Source organism: Mobula hypostoma, chromosome 2 (assembly GCF_963921235.1).
Source record: "Mobula hypostoma chromosome 2, sMobHyp1.1, whole genome shotgun sequence".
Classification (NCBI taxonomy): domain Eukaryota; kingdom Metazoa; phylum Chordata; class Chondrichthyes; order Myliobatiformes; family Myliobatidae; genus Mobula; species Mobula hypostoma.
The window spans coordinates 123,503,080-123,526,488 of NC_086098.1; the positions used below are offsets into that span (position 1 = coordinate 123,503,080).

The following is a 23,409-nucleotide window of genomic DNA, read 5'->3' on the forward strand; positions in this document are numbered from 1 at the left end:
TGTCACATTGCCACCTAGCTTAGTATCATCAGCAAACTTGCTGATGTTATTCACAATGCCTTCCTCTAAATCATTGACGTAAATCGTAAACAGCTGTGGTCCCAATACCGAGCCCTGTGGCACCCCACTAGTCACCACCTGCCATTCCGAGAAACACCCATTCACTGCTACCCTTTGCTTTCTATCTGCCAACCAGTTTTCTATCCATGTCAATATCCTCCCCCCAATGCCATGAGCTCTGATTTTACCCGCCAATCTCCTATGTGGTACCTTATCAAATGCCTTCTGAAAATCAAGGTACACCACATCCACTGGATCTCCCGCGTCTATCTTCCTGGTTACATCCTCGAAAAACTCCAATAGATTAGTCAACCATGATTTGCCCTTGGTAAATCCATGCTGGCTCGGCCCACTGCTATCACTGCTATCAAGATATGCTGCTATTTCATCTTTAATAATGGACTCTAGCATCTTCCCCACTACTGATGTTAGGCTAACAGGGCAATAGTTCTCTGTTTTCTCCTTCCCTCCTTTCTTAAAAAGTGGGATAACATTAGCCATTCGCCAATCATCAGGAACTGATCCTGAATCTAAGGAACATTGGAAAATGATCACCAATGCATCCGCAATTTCCAGAGCCACCTCCTTTAGTACCCTAGGATGCAGACCATCTGGAGCTGGGGATTTGTTAGCCTTCAGTCCCATCAGTCTACTCATCACCGTTTCCTTCCTAATGTCAATCTGTTTCAGTTCCTCTGTTACCCTATGTCCTTGGCCCATCCATACATTTGGGAGATTGCTTGTGTCTTCCCTAGTGAAGACAGGTCCAAAGTACTCATTAAATTCGTCTGCCATTTCTCTGTTTCCCATAACAATTTCTCCCAATTCATTCTTCAAGGGCCCAACATTGTTCTTAACTATCTTCCTTCTCTTCACATACCTAAAAAAACTTTTGCTATCTTCCTTTATATTCCTAGCTAGCTTGCGTTCATACCTCATTTTTTCTTCCCGTATTGCCTTTTTAGTTAAGTTCTGTTCTCCTTAAAAATTTCCCAATCATCCGTCTTCCCACTCACCTTAGCTCTGTTATACTTCTTTTTTAATGCTATGCTATCTCTGACTTCCTTTGTCAACCACTGTGGCCACTTTCCCCCCTTTGAATCCTTCCTTCTCCGGGGGATGAACTGATTTTGCACCTTGTGCATTATTCCCAAGAATACCTGCCATTGCTGTTCCACTGTCTTTTCTGCTAGGATATCCGACCAGTCAACTTTGACCAGGTCCTCCCTCATGGCTCCATAGTCTCCTTTGTTCATCTGCAATACTGACACTTCTGATCTGCCCTATCCCCTCTCACCTTACTCCTTACTTCCCCATCACCTCCCTGTGGTGCTCCTCCCATTTTCTTTCTTCCATGGCCTTCTGCCCTCTCCTATTAGATTCCCCCTTCTCCAGTCTTGTATCTCTTTCACCAAACAATTTCCTGGCTCTTTACTTCATCCCTTCCCTGCCCAGTTTCACCGATCACCTTGTGTTTCTTCCTCCCATCCCCCACCTTCTAACTCTGACTCCTCGCCTTTTTTTCTCCAAATCTGATAAAGGATCTTGGCCCAAAACATCGACTATATTCTTTTCCATAGATGTTGCCTGGCCCTCTGAATTCCTCCAGCATTTTGTGTGTGTTGCTCGGATCTCACAACCAGCAATCCTAGTGCTGTAATACCACAGTATACCAGCATGTGGTGCTGCTGTCCCAGGATCAGTCACCTTCTCCTTTGGGACCCAGTAAAATCAAAAGTGTCTTTATCCAATTATGTCTTATTGTATTTATTATTTTTTAAAAGTATGGGCAGCATTGACAATGCCAGTTTTTAATGCACAACCTCAAATGGTTGTGGATAACAAAAGAACACTGAGTTATTGGACATTTAGTTCACACACACTCGGGCAAAGGCAAAGTTCACCCTACTCTTGTGTAATAAACAAGCAACAATCAGTTTTGGATCAATGACCATAGTGCTATTAATTTTTAAATTGTTGTGGGAAGAGACATAAATGTTTATCCTGACTGGCAAAGCAATGTTGATATGCAGAAAGACCTTGGGTGAAAGTCCATGGTTACCTGAAAGTGTAATAGAGTGGCAAAGAAGACATGTGGCGCGCTAGACTTTATCAGTCAAGACATTGAGTTTAAGAGCTGGGGTGTCATATTAACAGCTTTATAAAATCTGGTGAGGCCACATATTGAGCTCAATTCTGGTTGTACGATTAGAGGAAGGGTGTGGAGGCTTTGAAGAGGTTTACCAAGATGCACCCTGGATTAGAGTGCCATAAGGGGAGGTTGGACAAACCTGGGATCATTCAATGATGAGGGGTGACCTGATAGAAATTTATAAAATTTGGAGAGAGACAGCCAGTATCTTTTTAGCCTGGATTGAAATGTCTAAAAACTAGAGGGCATGCATTTAAGGTGAGGGGGGAAAGTTCAAAGGAGATGTGCTGGGCAGGTCTTTTTACACAGAGTGGTGGGTAACTGGTATGGTAGAGGCGTTTAAGAGGCTCTTAGACAGGCATGTGAATGTGTAGAGAATTGAGGGATATGGACCATGTGGAGGCAGAAGGGATTAAGTGTCAGCACAATGCTGTGAGCCAAGGGCTTGTTCCTATGTTGTACTGTTCTATGTCAGATATAATGAATGGCATGTCACACTCATTAGTGCTGAGACCTGAACATTTTACAATTTATAGAAATGACTGGGATGAAGACATTGAAAGTTTCATTGTTAAACTTGCTGATGACACAAGACATGTAGAATGGTAAGTTTGAAGAGGACAAAGGGATATGGACAGGTAAGGTGAGAGGACAAAGGTTTGCAAGTGGAGTATAATGTGGGAAAATGTGAAATCAAACATTTTGGCAGAAAATATTTAAAAGGAAACACATGATCAAAATGGTGAGAGACTACAGAGTTCTGAGGTGCAGAGGAAACTCTCCCGGTGCGTCAGTATGCCAGTATTGCTTGTAATTAAGAATGTTTTGTTTATTGTATTGCGAACTAAATACGCAAGTAAGGAGGATATGCTTCAGTTATTACGGCGGTGGTGAGACCACATCTGGAATACTGTGTTCAGGAATGGTTTCATTATTACAAGAAAGGGTGTAAATCCATTGGAAACACTTCAGAGAAGATGTAAAATCAGATTAATTCTCACTGACAGACGACATGGAATTTGTTGTTTTGTGGTAGTAGTCATAACATCACTATAAATTACAACATTAAATAAACAATGTAATAAAACAGAATAATGAGGTAGTGTTCATGGGTTCATAGATCATTCAGGAATCTGTTGGTGGAGGGGAAGAAGCTGTTCCTGAATCACTGAGTGTGTGTCTTCAGGCTCCTTTCCTCCCTGATGGTAGTAATGAGCAGAGGGCATGGTCCAGATCGTGAGGGTCCTTAATGATCAATACCGCCTTCTTGAGGCACTGCCTCTTGAAAATGCCCTCAGTGGTAGGGAGAGTCGTACCCATCATGGAGCTGGCTGGGTCTACACCCTCTGCAGTTTCTTTTGCTCCTGTGCATTGGAATCTCCGTACCAGGATGTGATGCACCAGCCAGAATGCTGTCCACCATAAATCTGCAGGAGTCTTTGGTGACATACCAAATCTCCTCAAACACCTAATGAAGTAGAGCTGTTGGCTAATATATTAAATATTACATGATAATTCCCTGGACTAATACATCAAATGAGGTATTTGTCTTATGAGGTTGGATAGGCCAGACTGAGAGTGTAGCAATTTGGAGATGGTTTGATGCAACCATACTTTTTGAGAAGTTCAAAACCTGCAGGAACCAAAACAGCAAGGAATATGTTTGCCTTTTTCTTGCCTGCAATTTCACCATGCAAAACATTGTAATTAAGAACTAAAGTTTTCTGATCCCTCTGGGTGTGGACCTGTACATCTGTTGGCACTTTACTAAGCTGCATTCATTCCAATGGAGAGGGCATACAAGGAAGCAAAAATTAGTGGGAAGACGGAGGATTGGGAAGTTTTTAAAACCTTACAAAAGGAAACCAAGAAGGTCATTAAGAGAGAAAAGATTAACTATGAAAGGAAACTAGCAAATAATATCAAAGAGGATACTAAAAGCTTTTTCAAGTATATAAAGAGTAAAAGACAGGTGAGAGTAGATATAGGACCGATAGAAAATGATACTGGTGAAATTGTAATGGGAGATGAGGAGATGGCAGAGGAACTGAACAAGTATTTTGCATCAGTCTTCTCTGAGGAAGACAGCAGGATACCGGACACTCAAGGGTGGCAGGGAAGAGAAGTGTGCGCAGTCACAATTACGATACAGAAAGTACTCAGGAAGCTGAATAGGCTAAAGGTCGATAAATCTCCTGGACCAGATGAAATGCACCCTCGTGTTCTGAAGGAAGTAGCTGTGGAGATTGCAGAGGCATTAGCGATGATCTTTCAAAAGTCGATAGATTCTGGCATGGTTCCGGAAGACTGGAAGATTGCAAATGTCACTCCGCTATTTAAGAAGGGGGCAAGGAAGCAAAAAGGAAATTAATAGACCTGTTAGTTTGACGTCCGTGGTTGGGAAGTTGTTGGAGTCAATTGTCAAGGATGAGGTTACAGAGTACCTGGAGGCATATGACAAGATAGGCAGAACTCAGCATGGATTCCTTAAAGGAAAATCCTGCCTGACAAACCTATTACAATTTTTTGAGGAAATTACCAGTAGGCTAGACAAGGGAGATGCAGTGGATGTTGTATATTTGGATTTTCAGAAGGCCTTTGACAAGATGCCACACATGAGGCTACTTAACAAGATAAGAGTCCATGGAATTACAGGAAAGTTACATACGTGGATAGAGCATTGGCTGATTAGCAGGAAACAGAGAGTGGGAATAAAGGGATCCTATTCTGGTTGGCTGCCAGTTACCGGTGGTGTTCCACAGGGATCAGTGTTGGGGCCGCTTCTTTTTACATTGTACATCAACGATTTGGATTATGGAATAGATGGCTTTGTGGCTAAGTTTGCTGACGATACGAAGATAGGTGGAGGGGCCAGTAGTGCTGAGGAAACGGAGAGTCTGCAGAGAGACTTGGATAGATTGGAAGAACGGGCAGAGAAGTGGCAAATGAAGTACAATGTTGGAAAGTGTATGGTTATGCACGTTGGCAGAAAAAATAAACGGGCAGACTATTATTTAAATAGGGAAAAAATTCAAAGTTCTGAGATGCAACGGGACTTGGGAGTCCTCGTACAGGATTCCCTTAAAGTTAACCTCCAGGTTGAGTCAGTAGTGAAGAAGGTGAATGCAATGTTGGCATTCATTTCTAGAGGAATAGAGTATAGGAGCAGGGATGTGATGTTGAGGCTATATAAGGTGCTGGTGAGACCTCACTTGGAGTACTGTGGGCAGTTTTGGTCTCCTTATTTAAGAAAGGATGTGCTGACGTTGGAGAGGGTACAGAGAAGATTCACTAGAATGATTCCGGGAATGAGAGGGTTAACATATGAGGAACGTTTGTCCGCTCTTGGACTGTATTCCTTGGAGTTTAGAAGAATGAGGGGAGACCTCATAGAAACATTTCGAATGTTAAAAGGCATGGACAGAGTGGATGTGGCAAAGTTGTTTCCCATGATGGGGGAGTCTAGTACGAGAGGGCATGACTTCAGGATTGAAGGGCGCCCTTTCAGAACAGAAATGCGAAGTAATTTTTTTAGTCAGAGGGTGGTGAATCTATGGAATTTGTTGCCACGGGCAGCAGTGGAGGCCAAGTCATTGGGTGTATTTAAGGCAGAGATTGATAGGTATCTGAGTAGCCAGGGCATCAAAAGTTATGGTGAGAAGGCGGGGCAGTGGGACTAAATAGGATAAAATGGATCAGCTCATGATAAAATGGCGGAGCAGACTCGATACTTCTACTCCTTTGTCTTATGGTCTTATGGTCAATGAATGGAGGTTGCACTGTAATGATAAAACCGTTGCTGGTTATTCACACACTCCACAGCTGTGTACAGGATGTTTGCAGAATCTAGTTCAGGGCAATTAGCCGCCCCAGCGGTAATGTCCTTTGTGCTAACAACAGAGAGAGAGGAAGCCAGAGACCAGCCCTTCACCTGGGTGTGGAAACATTGTCCCTTTTTATTAACTGCTAATGAACTGGCATTATGGCAACTCAGGGCAGATAAGTAAAACAAATAACATGTTTCTTCAGATAACACAGGACTCTGATCCTCAGTCCAGATCACTGATCCATTTCCTGTCTAGATCTCTGATCAACCTCAAGTCTAGGTCTTTGGTCCATCTTCCAAGTCCAGATCTCTGATCCTCAATCCGCATCACTGATCCACCCCAAGTTAGGCTTGGATCTGGCTATTGTTAGAGGTCTCTTTTAAATGTATGGGTTGATTGACAGAATTTGGGCATTTTCTGCTTGCTCTCGGTCATGACAGGCTGACTCTTTCCCCTCAGACAGTGCTACCCAGCTCTGGACTCCCCAACCTGGAGGAAGAGCCTTCAGTCTCTTCTCACTCATCCAGCCCAGTGAGAGGAGGCCAGACCTCACTCCCTCATTGAGCTGCATAATTGCTTGAATTTAGTCTCAATGATCAAACTGCCCAGTTTCCAGGCAGGTGCTGGAAATGTTTGTGGGGAACACTTGTTGAACAGTAATCATTCTGTAACTCTATCAGCTTCAAGGTAGTTGTGAAAAGGTTAGACTAACCTAATCCCAGTAGCATAAGAGAGGATCTGGTGAGGGTAGAATGGGCGTAGATGCATGCAGGTAAAATTGGAGTCCTGACGAAGGGTCTCGGCCTGAAGCGTCGACTGTACCTCTTCCTAGAGATGCTGCCTGGCCTGCTGCGTTCACCAGCAACTTTGATGTGTGTTATTAGGTAAAATTGGAAATTGGTTGATTATTGTGATGGGTGCTGAGATACAGAGAAAAGATTTTGTTTTACATGCCATCCAACCAAATCATTCCGTACTTAAATACATTAAGACAGTACAAAGTGGAAAAAAAACAAAATGCAAAATATAACATTACAGTTACAGAGGAAGTGCAGTGCATGTTAGGCCTGCTCCTGCTAAGAGCTCCCAGCTAACTGGATTCACTTGACACTCATTCCAATCTCTTAATCTGCAACCCATTTAACCCCAGTGCTCAATCACAGTCCTTGTCCACCCATCAAACCAGCCAGCCTCAACCAGTTGTTCATAGTCTTCACTTTCCCTGCTTAAAGTTTACGTTGTTGTCTGTTGTGTTTATTTTCTGTTCTCCCTTGTTTTGTGTCCCCTCGCAGATGGTTATTTTGTTGTCTGTTATTAAAGTTATTGTTCATCCTTGAATCATCCCCACTGCTCTGCCTTTGGGTCAAGCCTGCTCTACATTTCCTGACAAGGTGAGTGAACCATTGATTGACCCAGCAGAAGTTGTCTGCCAACATGAGCTCACGATCTAGAAGCATCAGGATACCCTTGACCATCTGTCCACCACTCTCACCCACCTGTCCAGCTTGGTACAGCAACTCCAGGCCAGTCAGCCTCCACCCTCACAGCCCAGGATTCCGTGCCTAAACGCTTCGGCGGGTCTCCAACCCAATGTCGCAACTTCCTGTCACAGTGTGTCTTCCATTTCGAGCTCCGGCTGTCTCGGTATTCATTGGACCGAGCCAAAATTGCCTTTGTCACCTCTCTCTTGACTGGGTGAGCTCTGACCTGGGCCACCGCTAACTGGGACAATGAAGTCACCATTTGCAACAGATATGAGGATTTCTCCACTGAAATGCGCCAGGTTCTTGACCATCCATGAAGCTGAAGGGAGGCGGTGGATCTGGTGCTTTGCCTGCACCAAGGTTCATGTCACATTCTGTGCTGGATTACACGGTGGAGTTCAGGACCCTCGCGGCAGAGTACGGCTGGAATACAGATGCGTTACTGGCCCTTTCCCATCACGGCCTCTCAGAGCACTTGAGGGATGAGCTATTTACCTGGGAGATGCCCATGAACCTTGAAAGCCTATCACTCTGGCTGTCCGAATTAACAGGCATCTTACTGATCAGCTCTCCAGATCATCAGCCAGAACCCTCGTTCCGTTCCCAGAACCATTTCAGGCTGCAGGACCCTCATCACCAATGGCTCTTGAAACCAGGTAGTTAGGGAGAGCTTCCTTCGACCCCTCCCCACTCCCCCCACCCCCAGGATCGTGAGCATCAATGCTGAAACCACTTGTGTGCTTACTGCGGAACAGTCGACCATCAATGCATCAAATGCCCCCTGCATCCAGATGGCGCCTCCAGGTAGAGACAAGGGGTCTTATATCTGCCAAGCTTTTCCCGGCCCCTCGCTCCAGCACTGTAACCCATCTTACTCTCTCTGTCCTCCTCCACACGCCATCGGCTCTGAACACACAGGAGGCTCTGGTAGATTCCAGTGCAGCAGACAACTTTCTGGATCGGACTCTGTATGTGTAGTTTGGACTCCCTACTGAAACTATCTCTCATCCTTCAACACTATGGCCATCTCTTGGGGTCTGGGACAGTCAGCGTGCACACGAGCATCGGATAGCAGCGCAAGTCCATCTAATTTTTCCTTTTGGACTCACCCAGCTTTGCTGTCATTCTATCACAACCCTCACTTCACCTGGTCATCCAGTTCTCTGATTAGTTGGGAACCCACCGGACTGCACCCTCACTAGACTTCACCCTGTAAATCCGTGGAGACAGAGGAAGCCTTCGACCTCACCAAACTCCCACAGGAATATCACGACTTAGCCTTCACCTTCAGTAAAAACATCCTGCTGCCTCACAGACCACACAACTGTGCAATCAACCTCCTTCCGAGCACCACCCCTCCCTGAGGCCTTCTGTTATCCCTGTCTCCACTGGAGACCCAAGGCATGCATGACTACATTGCCAAGGCACTACATCATGTGTCCATCTTGGTCCCCAGCCGGTGCAGGATTCTTCAAAGAGGAAAATGAAGGTCCTCATCCCTGCATTGATTACCATGGACTCAGCAAAATCACATTAAGAACTGCTACCACCTTCTCTTGATGGATAGTACATTTAAAACACTTTGTGGGGCCCAGATCTTCACCGAACTGGATCTACAGAGTGCAAACAACCTGATCAGCATCCGCTAGGGGGATGAGTGGAAGACGCCGTTCATAACACCCACTGGCTGCCCTTTTGGACTCAAATAATAAAGGACGTACCTGTAACATGGGGGAGGGGGTTAGTAAAGGGAGACTTATGAGACAAGTATTTTCTTTATGCAGAGAGTGGTTGGTGCCTGAAAAGCTTTGCAATGCATAGTGGTGGATCAGATACAGCAGTGGTATTTAAGAGGCATTTAGACATGAATATACAGGGTTGGAGCTATGTGGATCACATGCAGGCAAATTGGTTTAGTTTAATTTGGCAACATGGTCATCATGGATACAATGCTGATGGCTTGTTCCTGTGCTGTACTGTTCTAGGTTCTGTGTCCTAATGCTGTTCCCCTTCACATATAATATTGGTTTTCTGTTACATGTACAGAGAGACAGTGAAAAACTTTGCTTTGTGTGCCATTCAGACTGATCATGCCATACATAAATACGATGAGATAGTCAATGCAGAACAGAGTGTTGCAGCTGCAGAGAAAGTTCAATGAGTGTTCTTTTCCCAGCATCTGCTGCTTCTCTCATTTGGGGTGACACGGTTGTGTAGCAGTTAGCACAACGCTTTACACCAGAGATCCAGGTTCACTTCCTGCTGCTGTCTGTAAGGAAGTTGTACTGCATGGGTTTCCTCCCATACTCCAAAGATATACCAGTTGGTAGATTAATTGGTCATTGTAAATTGTCTCATGATTAGGCTAGAGTTAAATCAAGGGTTTCTGGGCAGCACAGCTCGAAGGGCCAGAAGGACCTGTTCTGCACTGTATCTCAATAATTTAAATAAATTTATTTGCGACATGCAGGATCACTTTCTCCAGAACTACATCAGATCAAGAAGGTGGCTCACCACCACCACATTCTCAAGGGCAGTTAGGGGTGGTCAGTAATGTTGGGCTTGCCGGTGACAGTAACATAACATCGATGGATGACATGGTAGAGTTTAGTATAGGTGATTTGTGGCAGGATTTGCAACTCTGTAGGTTGGCCTGAAGGGGAATTGGGGTGGAGAGGCAGGCTGTCTGGGATGGGGGGAGTGAGGATTGAGAAATGCTGTGTGCCAATGTGCAGGATTTCTGCTTGAATGAGACTGCAAAGGGAGATAGCCGGAGATTGGATGTAAATTTTATTACAGATGGAAAAAGTCTGAGATTCCGGAAAGCAATTTGCATTAGGTTAATTGGTCGCATCCATGCAAAGTAATGCTTGGGATACTTTACAGAGAGAAAATAGCATGCAAAACCTTCCAACCACACTGCGATTTAGCTACTAAACACGGCCTGTGGAGTATCTCTCCCTGAGGGGATGTTCTGCCATTCAGCACAGAGGGAACTCCTTATCTGATCTCCCTATTGGTTGGGACTGGAAGATTTGAGTGGTCCAGTCTTCCTCCATGGCTGTCGCTGAGGCTCGTGCCATTCACATGACGCCTGGTGGCATAGCAGTTAAGTCACTGAACTAGTTGCCAGAACTCTGGGCCAAATTTGAATCCCACTCAGGGTGATTGTGGAAGTTAAATTAAGATTAAAATCTGACACTTGAAAGAGAAACATCAGCCACCCGTCCCCACTAAAAGCCAACTAGGGATGGACAATAAATTCCAGCCTTGACCATATCCCCAAAAGATGAATTTAAAATATTATTGGAATGTTGCAAAAGCCCTTCTGGTTATGTGTACCCAAGATGTCTCCAGGTTCACAAATGTGGTGAGGATGGTTTTTGGCGTGCAGACCTATCAATCAGGGTATTGAGTGTAGAAGTTGGGTTGTTAGATGCCAGTTGTACAAGACGTTGGTGAAGCTGCATTTTGGAATATATGTTCTGTACTGGTTGCCCTACAGTGGGAAAGGGTTAAGAAGAATTTGAAATTTGCAACACATCAAGGCAATGTCTGCCAGTTCTTTCCCTTTAGCATTGGAATTATTAATTATTGACATTTAATTATTTGGATTCCAAAATGAAAGAGGCAACACAAAAGCAACAAGTCACAAGTGAATGTCAGAGACTCGGCTACACTGTGAAAACTGATGCTGACAATTGCAGTTTTATGGGCAGTTTCTGTTAGTCGGCCAAGTGAAGTAACAACTCAGACTGGTGTCAGTGACCTTAAGCTTGCTTATAGAGTAGGGAGAGTAAAACTATTTTCCATAATTGGTCGAAGACACAGACCCTGGGACAGAGAGAGAGTATACAACCTGTAGCACAGTTGCTGGGACACTCCTGGAGTAAATGCTTCCACCTAACCTGTTGTATAAAGATTTAAGAATATTTTGCAAAAGCTGGTAGATGTTATGGATTTTTTTCTGTCCTTGTTGGAGGCTTCATTGCCACAATGTGTTTTATTGGTGGATTTCTCCAGTCCCATTGGCGCTCACCCCTGTGTGCCTGGGCTGTGCAAACACAACAGAACCAAGCTTATATTCCTCCAATGTATTGTGGGAGATTCCAGCTCCTAATCTGGCACTGTTACAGTGAAGGATGTCAGTCTGGAGATCATCATCTGCACTTTTTACACAGTCATATAGTAGGTGGCCGAAGTGTCTTCTCTCTTCCTGAACTATGACTTCCTCTCTACCACAGTGTACTTCACATCTGCTTCTTGCTAGGACAAAACAAGGATGGTATTCCCCTGTTCCTCACTGTCTTCCCCACCTTCCTCCACTTTCAATAGGTCAATTTTTGCAATTACCACCAGCTCTTACAAGATTCCACCACTCCTCCCCTCACTTTACAGCATTCTGAAGGGGATGGTTCGCTTACCGACTCCACCCTTTCATTCTTATCAACTGGTGGCACCTTCCCAAGCAGTCACAGCTGATGCAGCCCTGTCCTTTCACCTCTTCCCTTCCCACCACCCAAAAATCCAAACAGCCCTTCCAGGTGAAACAAGGATTCACTTCCCACCCAGTGAACTTTATTCAGTGTTCCCAACATGTTTGTTTTTCTACAGTGGAGAAATGTACTGTAGAAAACATCCTAACCACATGCATCGTGGCTCAGTACGGCAGCTGCTCTGCCTGGAACACAAAAAGCAGGGATTGTGAACACGGCCCTGCACATCACAGAAACCAACTTACAAAACAACGGAAAATCTGCAGGTGCTGCAAATCCAAGCGATACACACAAAATGCTGGAGGAACTGAGCAGGCCAGACAGCATCTGTGGAAAAAGAGTGAACAGTCGACGTTTCAGGCTGAGACCCTTCAGCAGGACTGGAGAAGCAAGCTTCTCCGCCGTAGACTCTGTCTACAGTTCTTGCTGCCTTGGTAAAGCATTCAGCATAATCAAAGACCTCTCCCACTCAAACATTCTCTCTTCTCCCTCCACCCATCAGGCAGAAGGTAACAGAGCCTCCAGGCTCAAATGCAATTCTTTCTGGCTGTTATAAGATTATTGAATGGTTCCTGGTTCCCTAGTATGGTAAGATGCACTCTAGGCCTCACAATCTACCTTGTCATGGCCTTGCGCTGTGACATTATACCCTGCAATCCAATGTTGAGTTCCTTTACACACTGCAATGTATTGCAGTAATGAAATGGTTGGCATGAAAAACTAAATTTTTCACTGTACCTCTATAAATGTGACAATAATAAACCAATTTACTAATTTTTTTAATTTGCCAATTAATTGTATCTGCCTGCACCACTTCCTCTGGCAGTATGTTCCAGAATCCAACCATTTTCTTTACCCTCTGATCATCCTACCCTCCCATTTTAAACCCATGGCCTCTTACTTTAGACACTCCACATGGACCAAAAAATTCTGAATATCCTACCTGTGCCTCTCATAACTTTATACATCCCCATAAGGTCTTTCCTCGGTTCCTTCACTCCAGGGTTAACAAGCCCAGACTCAGTGCAGCAAATTGACTGGAGGGGGCAAACAGCCTACTCCTGCTCCTCTCTGAGGTTTAAAGAACATTTGGCCCAATTGTTCCCCATAACTGAAGTCCTCCAATCAGGCAACATCCCGTGAATCTCCTCTGCCCTCCCTCTGGCACATCCTTCCTAGTCCCTGATGGGCACAACTACGCACAGTGCTTCCAGAGTAACTTTGCCATCGTGAATTTGTAGAGGAGTGATCAAATCAAATGCAAGGGAACATAATAGAACACTGGAAAATATCCGCTGGCCGCATGTGAAAAGGGGAATCCTGGGTGGGAACTGCAACATTTATGGTGAAATCATCGGGAGTCAGGCAAAAAAATTATTGAATAGTTATGCTGCTTCTATGTTTACTGGGGTGGATGTAATATAAGAAACTAGGATTTGAAATGTATAACTGTGTTTAAAATAAAATCACCCAATTTAAACATGTTAATCCAACTTGGCGAACCAACACCATGGATTCTGGAAGTCTTGGGAGATACTATTGGCTCATACAGTACCCTGTGAATGAGCAGTTTCAGGAGGCAGTGAGAATGTGGAATGGAGGCACAATTGCAGAGGGAGGAGCAGACACACCAGTACAGTTCAGCCCTCTTTGGGCCAGTGGTCTTTAAACATGAGAGAGGAGCAGGGAGTGGGCTGTGTGCTTGGTGATCCCTCCACTCTATTCTCCTGTGGCACACCTGACTTTCACAGTGTCATGTTCCCAGGTTTGGTCCTGTCTGTGTGCAAACTGCATGTTCCCCCTGTGACCTGGTTTCCTTCAGGTACTCCGGTTTCTTCTCGCGTCCCAAAGAAATGCCGCTCGGTGGCTCGATTGCCCAAGTGTGCAGGTGACTGGGAGAATCTGGGGAAGTTGATGAGACGGTGGGGAGAATAAAATGGGATGGGTGCAGGTGTGTCCATGTGGGCCGAGGGGCCTGTCTTTATGTTGTATAACCTGTGACTATGTTTGCGACTTACCCCATATCCATCCCCCTCTCAATCGTGAACATACCCACTGACAAGTCACCAGACCCCTACCTCTGCTCTGAACTCTATCCCGTATAATCCACCACGAGAACCAGTCAGTCAGGCTTATGTGTATACGTGGGTCTGTTTCTGTCCGTATGTCTATCTCTAGACGTGTGTGCTCGTCGGTCTGTACTTGCACGCGTTTTATGTATGTTTGGCTTTGTCTCAGTGCGTCTGATGGTGTTTCTAACTGTGCTATACCGTTGTGTGTCTGTCTCTGTGTGCCTGTTTTTCTATCTGTCTGTGTGTATGTATGTATATGTGTCTATGATTGTGTATACAGTGTGAGTGAGTAACTGTTCCTGCGCGGGAAGGGTCTCAGACCCCGAAGGTCTTCTCCTTTCCTATTCCTGCTTTCCCTTCGCGGGGTACAGAGGCCGGAAACTCCTACAGCGGGCTGTCTGCCCCACCGACTCGCCAAGAGAATGGCTAAAGACAGAATACAATCTGAAATCGCTTCCCCTTCAAAACAAAAACTGAAATCAAACTATTTCAAAATTAAACGGCAGTGTATTCCCCCACTCCGTCAAGAACATCGGCGCAATGTGCGTGTGGATCTTTTAAAGGAATTTAAGAGTTGGTGTAATGACATCTTTCTGAGTGTCAGGTTGGAGCCTCTGGTTAGATATGTGCAAGAGAGAGAGAGGGAGAGAGGATCAGTTTGCCTCACGCACACTTTGACTTTTTACAGCCAAGTCACTTCCTTCCTGCGCGGAGACTGACAGACTTTCAGCTGATAACCAACCAGTTACTTAGAGAGAGAAGGGGGTGTCGGAAAATATCAGCGGCCGGCAGAACACACGGCGAAGGAAGAGCAAAGAGCAGAGCCCGAGTCCGGTCTCCGGGGCTCAGAGGCATCAGCCCGCTCCGTCCGCACCGAGGAGGGAGGCAGCGAGGGGCGACCAGCTCTTTATTTGCACATCTCAGGCTGAACTGAAGGTTGGTTGGGAGTTCGATGCGGTACGTGTCGGGATGTACAGCAAGGATTTGACGCTCTTGTGGTCTCTGGCTGTCCAAGGGCTGCCATCCAGAGCTCCCCAGTGACCAGCAACTCTCTGTGGATACAACATTTGGGGTAACATCTGCAGTCTGGGAATTCCACACCGAACTCTCTCTCTCTCTCTCTCTCTCTCTCTCTCTCACACACACACACACACACACACACTCACTCACAGTCACTCTATACGTACACAAACACACACATACACAGAGACTCACGCACGCTCTCACACTCAGACACATACAGATTTTCACACACAGGCACATAAAGACAAACACACAAAGACAACCACACATACAAACGCGCACACACACACACACACACACACACTCACTCTCTTTCTTTGTGCTGCTGGGATTGCATTGCAAAGACTGTTTCTTCTGGACATTTAAACTTTGCCGAGCAAGCAACACAGAAAGCTGCAAGTGTGTGGGTGTGGTTTGACTGACATTGGAGTCTCTGCCCTGTTGCCACACATGTCCCCAGCACACAGGCTCTAAGGCGGCTGCTGCAGACTGGCACAGCCCATGGGCTGGGACCCATCCAGTACCAGAGGACATGACTCTTCAAGCAGCCACTGATCCCAGACGTCCTGTCTGCTGCTGGTGCCCCCTGAGTCTTCTGTAGTGAGGGCAGAGGAGACTGGGACGGATCCTCACCCTTACCCCCTGCACACCTCCACCGCAGGACAGGCCCTTTCTGCCACTGTCCTCTGCAATGAGCAGAAGGATTGGGTAGGCGGTGTGGAGGAAGAGGGGGGAGTGTCCGGCTGTCTGCGGCCTACCCCATGCCGGGGGGCTATGGCCACCTGCACCCTGAGCACTTTGGGAGTGATGAGCAACGAGGCTAAGGGTGAAGGGACCCCGCAGACGAGTAGATCGGTGCTGAAGGTGCCTGAGAGGCATGTGTCCCGGTGCCATGTCCGTCTTGTGCCTCCCTCCGACAGCCACTGGGTCAGGGAGGAACTGGGCCCAGGGGCCAGTGAGAGGCCCGTGCCTTCCAGGAGACGTCCCCTTGAGCTGGAGAGGAAACCAGGGAGCGAGCAGGAGTGCGTGAACCGTGAGACTAGGCAGGGGCGAAGGGGTCGGCGACACCAGTCCGGGCGGGAGCCGGAGGCTGGAGGCACAGCGGACTCTGATGGGGTGGGCGGGGAGGAGGCACCCAACCAAACAGGACATTGCGAGCTGGCCCACACACTGGCAGTCCGAGATGAGCGACTGTGCCAGAGGTTCATCTGGGACTGCAGCATCGGAGGTGTGGAGGAGCCCAGGGCAGGGAGCCCGTCCCCACAGGGAGCCATGACCCCTCAGCAGAGGGGGTCTCACGCATTCGGTGGGGTGGAAATCCCCCACGTTATCATCACAGAGCACAGCGGCGATGGTTCCCAGGAGGCGGCTGAGGACTGGGAGCCCCCGGCCAGTTGGAACTTCAATCGCAAACTCTCCTCATCCTCTGCCTCCTCGGCCGGCTTCTCCTCCTCCTGGGACGAGTCGGAAGAGGACGTCTCCAGCGACACAGACAGGGTCCAGGAGGTCAGCACAGACACACTGCAGGCGATAGCCCATCAGCCCAAGGCCCGAGTGGTAAGTCCGCTGTGACAGTGTGCGATTACTGTACTCTCCTGATCGGCGATGGTGTGTGATTACTGTACTCTCTCCTCTCCATTACACCCTGTGATGATGGTACCTCCTTGCACCCATTACCCTCCATGGCTATTGTAACACCCCTGCCCACATTACAACTGTACCCTCCCAACCTTTGACAACTACAGTCTACTCCTTTCAGCCCTGTGACAAATGCACCTTCTCCTTCCCCATTACTCCCTGACAACTGTGTGCTCTCCTTCCTAGTGAACACCCTGCGTCAACTGTAACTTCTCTCCCTGTGAGACCCCACCACAACTGTGTCCCCTCCCTCCCTGTTATACTCTACAACACTGTATTCCCTTCTCACACTACACCAACCGTATCTCCCTCTTGACAGGCTGTGGTGCTTTGTGGGATTCAGGCGCTGTAGCATGAGGTTACCCACCCCCTGGACAATAGCTGGTATGGAATTACAGTGTTGGCACAGGAAATATTCCCCACTCCCTCTGGGGCTGAGCACTGGAACTGCCCCCGTCGCTTCCATCTCCTCTCCCTTACACTCTGCAACCCTTCAATCCCACTCGCCAGCACCAGCGACCTCGCCCCCAGGCTGGTGCTGGTGCCGCATGTGGTCTCGTCCTGTGGAAGGCAGGTTGCTGTTAGATTGGTGTGGAGGCTTGTGGGACAGGGGTTGGAGATTAGGGAGTGTGCGTGGAGCAGCCACAACCTGCTGCTGAGGGCTGAGGTAGTGAGCCAGACCAGGGAGGTTCATGAGTGCAATGCACAACGTAAGAGATCGAAGCGGGAGGAGGACCCCTGACATCTGCTCCTCCATTCAGTAAGGTCATGGCAACCATCAGCCTCAGCACCGGCTTCCTGGATTGACCCATGTCCCTCAATTCCCTCCCACACAGAAACATCTACCAATTACTGCACTGAACATAAAAAAACCTGCTGGAGGAATTCAGCAGGCTAGATGCTGGCTGACCCCTGGCTGTTTATTTCAAACTCCATATTGCAGCATTTACTGAGTCTCCACAATCCTCTTGGGGAGAGAATTCCAGAGATTCCAACCGAGTGAAGAAATGTTTTATTTTTGATCTAAATAGCCCTGTAAGATCTTTGCAGTTTTCTCTGAATTTGTAAAGGTCTCCTTGGATTCTTTCAGAGAATACAGGCACAGAGTACTTAGTCTCCCTTCACAGGTCAACCTGTCATTCCACTGAACCATGTCCTCTCTCACATTCATCTTTCCTAACGTAGGGATAGTCTGACCAGGTCTGTGTACAGGGTCCCGGGGTGGCCTGACCAGACCTCTGTACAGGGTCCCGGGGTGACCTGACCAGACCTGTGTACAGGGTCCCGGGGTGGCCTGACCAGACCTGTGTACAGGGTCCCGGGGTGGCCTGACCAGACCTGTGTACAGGGTCCCGGGGTGACCTGACCAGACCTGTTTACAGGGTCCCGGGGTGGCCTGACCAGACCTGTGTACAGGGTCCCGGTGTGACCTGACCAGACCTGTGTACAGGGTCCCGGGGTGGCCTGACCAGACCTGTGTACAGGGTCCCGGGGTGGCCTGACCAGACCTGTGTACAGGGTCCCGGGGTGACCTGACCAGACCTGTGTACAGGGTCCCGGGGTGGCCTGACCAGACCTGTGTACAGGGTCCTGGGGTGGCCTGACCAGACCTGTGTACAGGGTCCCGGGGTGACCTGACCAGACCTGTGTACAGGGTCCCGGGGTGGCCTGACCAGGTCTGTGTACAGGGTCCCGGGGTGGCCTGACCAGGTCTGTGCAAGGTCTCAGGGTGGCCTGACCAAAATGTATACAGGACCCCAGGATGGCATGGCAAGGCCATGTACAGATGGACTCAGGTTTCTGTGAGGGTAGAATGAAGGGAAAAAGTGAGGGGGAAGAGTTGAGGGTGACACATAGTGTGAGGGGGAATAGTGAGGGTGGGGGGGACACTGGAGGGGACGGTGAGGATGGGAAGTCTGAGGGGGGGGAACAGTGAGGTTGAGGGAGGCAGTGTGGGGGAAGTGGAGGGAACATGGTCCTGTACAAACACAATTGACCAAACAGCCCACTTTGTCCTTCCCGGATATGATCTCCATCCACACAAGTTCTATTTGCCCGCTTTAGGTCTGTATCCTTTTCTGCCTTCCTCTCTAAGTACTTTCCAAGTGCCTTTCAGATGTTGTAATTGTACCCCCCTCTAGCATTGCCCCTGGCCTTTCATTCCACAAACCCTCCTCTCTTGTCTGACAAAACATACTTCTCAGGATCTCGTTCATTCTTTCCCCTCTCACCTCAAACCGATGTCCTGCACTGGGAAGAGACTGTCAATCCTATCTATGCCCTTCCCAATCTGCAAGTTCGTCCCTCAGGCTCCTACATTCCAGTGAGAATAAGCCCAGCCTACACCCCTCCATTCCCTTTTGCTACCAAGGAAGACTAAGAGATGTGCCGAGTGTGGGGGGGGGGGGGCATACATGAAGTGACTGAGAGATAGGTGGCAGCCTGCACAGGAAGTGGGAAAGAAATGGGAGAGAGGGAATCAGAGAGATGGAGTGGGGAGAGGGAACGGAGGAAAGATTGGAGAGAGGGAACAGGGAAGAGAGACTGGTAAGAGGGAGGGAAGATACTGGAGAGAGGGAGTGGCAGAGAGAGAGGGAGAGAGACTGGTTAGAGGGAATGGGAGATTTTGGAGAGAGGCAATGAGGGAGAGACTGGAGAGTGTGATAGAGGGAGAGAATGGAGAGAGAAAATGTGAGAGACTGTAGAGAGAGTGGGATAGACAGGAGAGAGGGAAAGGGAGAGAGACTGGAGAGAGTAAATGGGAGAGAGGCTATGAGAGAGGGAGGGGTAGAAATTGGAGAAAGGGAATGGGAGAGAGACTGGAGAGGGGGAGGGGGAGAGAATGAGAGAGATTGGAGAGAGGGAAAGGGAGAGACTGGAGAAAGGAAATTGGAGGGAGAGAGACTGCAGAGTGGGATTGGAGGAGACTGGAGAGAGGGAAAAAGCAAGACGAGAGGGAATGGGGAGAAAGACACTGGAGAGAGGGAGTGGAGGAGAGACTGGAGAGAGAGTGTGAGAGAGTCTGGAAGAAGGAGTCGGGGAGAGACTGGAGGGGGAGGGGAGGAGAGACTGGAGAGAGGGAGGGGAGGAGAGACTGGAAAGAGGGAGGGGAGGAGTGACTGGAGAGAGAGTGTGAGAGAGACTGGAAGGTGGGAGGGGAGGAGAGGCTGGAAAGAGGGAGGGGAGGAGAGACTGGAGAGAGGGTGTGAGAGAGTCTGGAGAGGAGTGGGGAGAGACTGGAGGGTGGGAGGGGAGGAGAAACTGGAAAGAGGGAGGGGAGGAGAGACTGGAGAGTGAGTGTGAGAGAGTCTGGAAGAAGGAGTGGGGGAGAGACTGGAGGGGGAAGGGGAACTGGAGAGGGTGTGGGAAGGACTAGAAAGGGGGAGTTTGGCCTCCAGAGAGGGAGAGTATCAGGAAGAGTGTTATGAAAGCAGAGACCAGAGCCTTGTACCTTACCTACCCTAGAGAACCTATGGGTGACCCTGCCAGTGTAATGTTGCAGGATGTGCGGATATGAGGTAAAGAAAGCTCAAAGTTCAAAATTCAAAGTAAATTTATTATCAAAGTACATATATGTCACCATATACAACCCTGAGATACATTTTCTTGCAGGCATAAACAATAAATCCATAATAGAGTAATAACTATAATAGAATCAATGAAAGATTTTGCACCAATGTGCAAAAGACAACAAACTCTGTAAATACAATAAGAAATAAATAATAATAAATAAATAAGGCAATAAATGTCAAGAACATGAGATGAAGAGTCCTTGAAAGTGAGTCCATAAGTTGTGGGATCACTTCAGTGATGGGGCAAGTGAAATTGATTGAAGTTATCCCGTTTGGTTCGAGAGTCTGATGGTTGAGGGGTAATAACTGTTCCTGAACCTGGTGTTGTAGGTCCCGAGGCTCCTGTACTATCTTCCTGATGGCTGCAGCGAGAAGAGAGCATGAACTGGGTGGTGGGGATCTCTGATATGGATGCTTCTTTCCTGCGACAATGATCCATGTAGATGCTCTCAATAATGGGGAGGGTTTTACCCATGATGGACTAGACTGTATCCACTACTTTTTGTAGTATTTTTCGTTTAAGGGCATAGATATTTTCGTATCCCAGTCAATATACACTCCATTACGTATCTATAGAAGTTTGTCAGAGTTTTAGATGTCATGCTGAATCTTCGCAAACTCTGAAGGAAGTAAAGGTGCTGCCATGCTTTCTTTATAATTACACTTACATGCCAGGCCCAGGACAGGTCCTCCGAAATAATAACACCAAGGAATTTAAAATTGTTGATCCTCTCTGCCTCTGACCCTCCAATGAGGACTGACCCATGGACTTCTAGTTTCCTCCTCCTGAAGTCAATATCAGCTCCTTGGTCTTGCTAACATTGAGTAAGAAGTTGTTGTTGTGGCAGCACTCAGCCAGATTTTCAACAGGCCCTGAGGGGGATGAGTGACTGGGGCAGGTTTTGAGAAGTTTGGATTTCAGTTTGAGAGGTCAGTAACATAGGAGACCGAAACAGGAAGTAGCTGGAGGTGAGTCACAGAGGTTGGGAGGTGTTGGTTCCTGACACTTCGCTCTAGCTCTTGCCAGCCACTCAGTAGTAACCTCCTGACTCAAAGAGGGCCCTGAATGTGGAACTGAGTCCAACAGGGAGGAGGGAGGGGGAATGCCGATGGTTTTAAAGGGAAAGGAAGACCTGAGCCAAGGGCAGTGATATCATCATCATTGCCAGGGTATCGGGGAGTTGTATGAAGGACTGGATAGGACAGCAGTATTCAAACAAGGATAAGGCTGTGACTCTAAGCGTCTGAGCAGCACAGGGCGGGAACAGACTGGAGAGTGACAGTAATGTAATTAATGACCAAATCAACAGAGCTTCACAGCACCTTTTTCCTATCAGGACAGAGCAGTCTATTGGTAGAACATAACAAGATGGCATCATTGAACAGAAACTTTACTGGACCACAGGGGGTAATTTGCTCCCCATTTTGCTCTCTCACCTTATCTCCTTACCTGCCCATCACCTCTCTCTGGTGCTCCTTGCCCTTCCCTTTCTTCCATGGACTTCTGTCCTCTCCTATCAGATTCCTCCTTCTCTAGTCTTTTATCTCTTTCACTAATCAACTTCCCAGCTCTCTATTTCACCCTCTCCCCTTCTCCTAGATTCACCAATCACCTACTACCACAGACAATAAAATATAGGAGCAGAATTAGGCCATTTGACCCATCGAGTCCGCTCCACCATTTCATCGTGGCTGATCCATTTTCCTCTCAGCCCCTATCTCCTGCCTTTTCCCTGTATCCCTTCATGACCTGACCAATCAAGAATCCGTCAACCTCTGCCTTAAATATACATACAGACTTGGCCTCCACATCTACCTATGGCAAAGAATTCCACAGATTCACCACTCTCAGGCTAAAGAAATTCCTCCTCATCTCTGTTCTAACAGGACACTTCTATTTTTAGGCTGTGTTCTCTGGTTTTAGGCACTCCCATGATAGAAAACATTCTTTCCACATCCGCTCTATCAAAGCCTTTTACCATTTAATAGGTTTCAATTAGGCCACCCCTCATTCTTCTAAATTCCAATGAATACAGGCCCAGAGCCATCAAACACTCTTCATATGACAAGCCATTTAATCCTGGAATCATTTTCGTGAACCTCGTTTGAACTCTCTCCAGTTTCAACACATCCTTTCTATGACAAGGGCCTCATAACTGCTCACAATTCTCCAAATGAGGCTTCACCAGTGCTTTACAAAGTCTCAACATTACATCCTTGCTTTTATACCCTAGTTCTCCTGAAATGAATACTAACTTCGTATTTGCCTTCCTCACTACAGAGTCAACCTGCAAATTAACCTTTAGGGAATCCTGCACAAGGACTCTCAAATCCCTTGGCACCTCAGATTTTTGTATTTTCTCTCCATTTAGAAAATAGTCAACCCTTTCATTTCTTCTACCAAGGTGCGTGACTATACACTTCCCAGCACTGTATTCCATCTGCCATTTCTTTGCCCATTCTCCTAATCTGTCTAAGTCCTTCTGTAGCCTCCCTATTTCTTCAAAACTACCTGCCCCTCCACCTATCTTTGTATCATCTGCAGACTTTGCAATAAAGCCATCAATTGGTATATAACGTAAAAAGAATCAGTCCCAACACAGACCCCTAGTCAGTGGCAGCCAACCAGCAAAGGCTTCCTTTATTTACACTGTTTGCCTCTTGCCGATCAGCCACTGCTTTATCCATGCTCAAATCTTTCCTGTAATACCATGGGCTCATAGCTTTTAAGCAGCCTCATGTGTTGCACCTTGTCAAAGACCTTCTGAAAATCCAAGTACATAACATCAACCAATTCTCCCATGTTTATCCTTTTTGTTATTTCTTCATTATACACCAGTCATTGAAAGTGGGCATGCAGGTACAGCAGGCGGTGAAAAAGGCGAATGATATGCTGGCATTTATAGCGAGAGGATTCGAGTACAGGAGCAGGGAGGTACTACTGCAGTTGTACAAGGCCTTGGTGAGACCACACCTGGAGTATTGTGTGCAGTTCTGGTCCCCTAATCTGAGGAAAGACATCCTTGCCATAGAGGGAGTACAAAGAAGGTTCACCAGATTGATTCCTGAGATGGCAGGACTTTCA

At 47.3% G+C, this 23,409-nt stretch overlaps 1 protein-coding gene across 1 annotated transcript in view; it reads left to right on the top strand.

The window, feature by feature from the left end:
* The first annotated feature begins 14,721 nt into the window (after positions 1 to 14,721).
* Positions 14,722 to 23,409, top strand: part of LOC134342451 (inositol-trisphosphate 3-kinase B-like) — a 74,166-nt gene continuing 65,478 nt past the window's right edge. The window contains exon 1 of the mRNA XM_063040597.1: positions 14,722 to 16,671. Within this exon, the coding sequence (XP_062896667.1) occupies positions 15,889 to 16,671 (783 nt within the window). The 5' untranslated portion in view covers positions 14,722 to 15,888. The remainder of the gene's footprint in view (positions 16,672 to 23,409) is intronic.